The sequence below is a fragment of the Anopheles aquasalis genome, chromosome 3 (genome assembly GCF_943734665.1).
Source record: "Anopheles aquasalis chromosome 3, idAnoAquaMG_Q_19, whole genome shotgun sequence".
NCBI classification, from domain to species: Eukaryota; Metazoa; Arthropoda; class Insecta; order Diptera; family Culicidae; genus Anopheles; species Anopheles aquasalis.
The window spans coordinates 50,671,049-50,676,048 of NC_064878.1; the positions used below are offsets into that span (position 1 = coordinate 50,671,049).

At 52.6% G+C, this 5,000-nt stretch overlaps 2 protein-coding genes across 2 annotated transcripts in view; one reads left to right on the forward strand and one right to left on the reverse strand.

Annotated features, from left to right (window-relative positions):
• Positions 1-2,574, reverse strand: part of LOC126578641 (probable protein phosphatase CG10417) — a 4,493-nt gene extending 1,919 nt beyond the window's left edge. The window contains exons 1-4 of the mRNA XM_050241429.1: positions 1,925-2,574; positions 551-1,857; positions 300-487; positions 39-220 (exon numbers count right to left, since the gene is read on the reverse strand). Of these exons, the coding sequence (XP_050097386.1) occupies positions 39-220; positions 300-487; positions 551-1,857; positions 1,925-2,035 (1,788 nt within the window). The 5' untranslated portion in view covers positions 2,036-2,574. The remainder of the gene's footprint in view (positions 1-38; positions 221-299; positions 488-550; positions 1,858-1,924) is intronic.
• Positions 2,575-2,716: 142 nt separating this feature from the next.
• On the forward strand, positions 2,717-3,963 carry LOC126578655 (nitric oxide synthase-interacting protein homolog). The gene is made up of 4 exons (XM_050241446.1): positions 2,717-2,977; positions 3,039-3,569; positions 3,632-3,740; positions 3,816-3,963. Exons 1-4 carry the CDS (start codon positions 2,802-2,804, stop codon positions 3,885-3,887), a joined length of 888 nt encoding a protein of 295 aa, XP_050097403.1. The 5' UTR covers positions 2,717-2,801; the 3' UTR covers positions 3,888-3,963.
• Positions 3,964-5,000: the final 1,037 nt, after the last annotated feature.

Below are 5,000 nucleotides of genomic sequence, written 5' to 3' on the forward strand. Positions count from 1 at the left end.
ATGCTAGTTCACTCTCTTGTGGTGACCGATGTGCTTACCATCTTGTAACCATGGTCACCAATGGCGCGAGACAGATTCAATCCTCCATTGACACGGCCATCGAGCGTAACGCGTCCGCCAGCCTTCTCTATCCTCTCGAACTCGATCGTATCCTCCGGTTTGTGGTCGAAGCTCATCTCGAGCGCTTCTCCCTTGCGGCAAACGACGCACCGTGAATCTCCTGCAATCGTCAGGGAAAGTACGGTGTTACTCAGTCACCGCCTACTGCCTACGGGTATGGAGTAGTGCTGCCCACTTACCGGCATTGGCCACGTAAAGATCCTTTTCGTGTAGCAGTGCGACAACTGCGGTGCATCCACTGTCTTTGCCCGGTTCGTCCGAGATGTTGCGCATAAACGCTTCGTCCTCCTCGTTCATATAATCTTCCTCTTCCTCCTCCTCGTACTCTTCCTCGACCTCTTCATCCTCTTCACTGCCCTCTTCACCACTGTAAAGACATTAGGCGGATTAAATGGGAGTCACCTAAACCCCTCATGCCACCGTTACTCACTTGTCGATCTCTTCTTCATCGCCATCCTCGGTACTGGAGGTATCGGTGGGTTCCGCAACCGGTGGAAACTCCTCATCCGAATCGCTCTCATCGTCCTCATCCGAATCATCGTCATCCACTACGAGCGATGGCTTCGCCGGCCCATTCTTCGCTCGTCGACCACCGGCTGCTGCAGGGCTGGCAGCAGCAGGAGCAGCCTTGCTGCTTCCACTTCCTCCACCACCACTGCTACCACCACTGCTGCTGCTATGCACGGATTCTGCTTTCTTGGAACCGCCACAATCACTCGAAGCGACACCATTCTCTTGGCCAGCACTGCTAGCACTGGACGATGACGATGATGAGACTGCCGCAGCCGATGAAGCGCTCGGTCCCTTGCCAACGTCACCGTTTACTTTGCTGGTTGCTGCCGGTGCCGGTTGTTGTTTGCTGGGATCGGAAGATGAACTGTCTGGGGCGCACGTGTCCTTGGCGTCCTTTGTGGCGCTTGCAGTGGATTTGTCTACGATTATACCATCCGTATCGCTGATTTCATCAATCTGCTCCTCCTTTCTAACGGCGGAGGCTGACGAGGACGATGAGGAGGATGGTTCCTGGTGGGCCGCTGCGCCATCATCCCGTCCTTCGACTGCCTTGTTGTTGCTCGAACTGCTGACCGTTGAATCGATGGCTGCATCGCCGCCTGCATCCTCTGCTGGCTTCACGCCAGCTTCCTTCGCGGCAGGAGCGGCTTCACCCGAACTGGCGGCTACATCACCACCGGAACCACCGGCGGTTGCTTCACCATCCTCGTCATCCACGGTTGCCTTCTTGCCCTTCAGTAACGGTGAGATGGGTTTAGAGCCGGATCCGGCCTCCTTCATGACCTCAACCAACCGCATCTTCGAGGATCCATGGGAAGAACCCGACTGCCGGCTGCCGGTAGCTGATGCTGCTCCTGTTGCTGGTGGCTTTCCACCCTTGCGGTACTTCTGCAACACTTCATACAGTGGCATGATGGCCTCTTCGCGCAAGTTTTCCACATTATCGCTCTCCTCCTCTTCCTCATATGTTTCTCCCTGATCCGTCTTTTCCGCCAGCACTCGCAACTCCTGAATCACGGCCCCCTCGAGCAGTGTGGCGTCGAAGCCGATAAACGCATCTTTCAGTGCCTGCTCGAAGTTCTTCTCGCCGTACGCGGCCACCGTACGTAGAAAGTTCGGCAGATGCAGGCTACAGTATTTGGCCACCTCGGCGCCACCGTGCCCATCGTACACGGCAAAGAAGGACACGTTCTCGTCAAAATCTAGTATGCAGTTGTGGGCATCCTGTGGGCAAGGAAGTGCATCCAAATTATTGTCACCGTGGCATGCGATCTGATGCCGGTTTGCTTACCTCCTGGCTCATACGCCATCCTTGCATGGAGCTGGATCCGGCGGCCAGCAGCTCGTTCGACTCATCGCTCGATTCCTTCTCCGTGATCGGTGTGGACAGGTACGCACCCATGGTTGCTTCGATTTCTTGCTGCGCGGTTCCAAATCGAATGCTCTTTCAACAGTTATTCGCGGGGCGGGAGTAATTAGCGGTTCACCGCACCAGCAGGGGACGCGACTTCTTTTCTGAACGGAACCACGATTGGCGGCGGCGGCTGGCCAACATCGAAGCCGTGCGTGGCACCGGCGCGGGGGAGTCACAGAACACGCAGGAAACACTCGACGCCTACTAAACGCGTTGCCGGTGATTGGCCACACCTGCTGCACCAAACTTTTCGCTGGGAAAACCGGGAAAACCTTGCACCAAAAGCACTAACTCGCGGGGCAACGCTGTCGCGCGTTTGCGGTGGCGCGGCAAAAGGGCGCGCGGAATGTGAACGCACCGGCAAATCTTATGCTGCCAGCATCCCCCGGAACCGATCACAGTTTTCCACGAAGCCGCGTGTGCGTAAGCGTGCGTTTCCCTGCCGCTTTTCTCTCGCAAACTCGCACTTTTTGGATTGGCGCTAGTTTTTCTGCTGTTTTCACGCTGTTTTCGCACGCGGCATCGACTCCCCACCAACAAAATCGCCTTAATAACGCCTGAATAAGGAGGCTTATTTAGTTTTTTCTCGTCATGGCGAGCGGTGAGTTTGGTGGGCTCACAATTTTTACTCTTTTTCTCATCAAAGTCGCTTTTCTTTTCGCGGTGCTCTTGAACCCGTGCGGGTGGTTTGTTTTTGTTGAAAAGAAAACTTCGTAAATCGAATCGAGTCGAATCGCCGTAAAATCGTAGTAAGATGACTCGCCACGCTAGAAATTGTACCGCCGGAGCCGTTTATACGTATCACGAGAAGAAGAAGGACGCCGCAAACTCCGGCTTTGGTACCACATCCCGGCGCATCGGCAAGGATTCGGTGAAGAGCTTCGACTGCTGCTCGCTGTCCCTACAGCCGTGCCGGAATCCTGTTATCACGTAGGTTCTTCGTTCGCATCCGCCTAGAGTATAGTTTCATATTCTTCCTGGTTCTTTTCAGCAAAGATGGTTATCTGTTCGACAAGGAATCCATCCTGACGTACATCATATCGAAAAAGAACGAGTACAACCGCAAGATGAAGGAGTACGAGAAGCAGGTGAAGGCGGACGAAGAGGAACAAGCGGCCGAGGCCAACGCAGAGCAGCAGAAGAAGCTGGACAAGTTCATTTCCACTGAGAAAAACATCGTCACCAACAAGGCTACCGTCGGTGCGGCGGCAGAACAACAGCCAAGCACCAGCGGAGCGATCTCGAACGTGTCGCTCGGTAAGCGGAAGGAGCTACCCAGCTTCTGGGTACCTTCGGAGACACCGTCCGCCAAGGTGGCACGGATAGAGAAACCAGACAGCAAGATCTACTGCCCGGTATCGGGCAAACCGCTGAAGGCTAAGGATCTGATTAGCGTCAAGTTTACTCTGGTGAAGGATCCCTCGGACAAGAAATCGTTGATAGCCAAGGAAAACCGGTACATGTGCGCGGTAACGCACGATATTCTCAGCAATGCCGTCCCTTGTGCAGTTCTTAAGCCCACGTAAGTCTTAAACGAAGAGGGTTCTTCTCTTCCTATCTAAACGATTAACGGCACCTTTGCAGTGGAGACGTCGTCACGATCGAGTGCATCGAAAAGATCATCAAAAAGGACATGATTCACCCGCTAACGAACGAAAAGCTCTCGGAATCAGATATCATACCACTTCAAAGGGTAAGGAAAGCAGTTCAAACATTCTGGAATAGACGGACACTTTGTAATTAAATCGTTTTCTGTTTTTTTGCTTAGGGTGGAACCGGCTTTGCGACGACAAACGAACAGTTAGAGGCTAAGGAGCAGAAACCATGTCTACAAGTTTAAGTTAAACTTTTATCTTTAAACAAATGTATTAATAAAGACAAACCATTTTATCTTGAATTGAAATATAAACCTACTCTCTGACATCATTAGAAAATGGTGCCATCTGCTCACTTAACCTCAGCCCACATTTAGAGTACTCGGTAGAAGCGTGCGTTCCCTGCAGCGATAATCATTTGTATCTCGGGCAATGGCGCGCAGGGAGCAATGAGCGATGACCGGGGATTATCTAACCCCTTCGCTAGGCCGTTGCACGTGCCAAGGTTATTTGCTGCATCAGGCCAGCGGTCATTGGCAGTTCTAATGGTTCCTAATGGTCATCGTTAACGGGAACGAGGATGCTCTTGGTATGCGATTCGAGTGGAACCTGGATCGCTTGACCTTCGCTTATGGCCTCAATTGCAGGGTCAAAACCTACATTATAGCATTAGTCAATGTCTTGTTACTTCCTTAACAAGCCGTTTTTAGTGATTTGGCGTTCCTCGAGGAGCTGCCTAATCGATACTTTCCAGTTGCAGCCACTTGCAGTGCGTAATCGGATCATATTTATGCGTGCATGAGAGATAGAGAAAGAGAGTGGACCTAGTCGCCTAGGTGGCCTCTAGGCAGACGGGGTGTGACCGTGAAATGGGCGGTACGGAAGGCACAAGCGTGCGACCTTCGACGATAGTTAGCGTTACAAGTGCACAACCGCGACAACACGCGAGGCGAGACGAGGCGAGGCTCGACCGCCGTTACTCTCTCGAGATCGTGCACTAGTGGTATTAGTAGCAGCGAAGCCTATGTGCGGGGCCTGCTAGCTGCAGGCTAGTACTGCTGTGTGTTCCCGCAGTTAGTATCGGCATCACAGCGATTACAATTGGTCGAACACTGCAACTCCAGCGACAAGATGCACCCTTTATTGTGGGCGACTTAAATGTAATATTCTTTTGTTAAACTCCCTCACAATCCCTCACAACAGTACAAAGTGTCCACTCCAAGGGTCGTACCCTTACGTGCGATAAGTCCTATTGCTTTATCCTTATTGTGCGTGGTTTGCGCGCGCTCCCAGGTTTGTCGCCAACAAGATCCCCTGCTTTGCGCGTGAGATACAGGTTTCTCGTGCAACCAAAGGTA

Coding starts and splice junctions, on each gene's coding strand:
- LOC126578655 (XM_050241446.1), top strand. CDS start 2,802: ATGACTCGCCACGCTAGAAATTGTACCGCCGGAGCCGTTTATACGTAT. Junction 3,570..3,631: donor TGTGCAGTTCTTAAGCCCAC/GTAAGTCTTAAA, acceptor GCACCTTTGCAG/TGGAGACGTCGTCACGATCG. Junction 3,741..3,815: donor ATATCATACCACTTCAAAGG/GTAAGGAAAGCA, acceptor TTTTTTGCTTAG/GGTGGAACCGGCTTTGCGAC.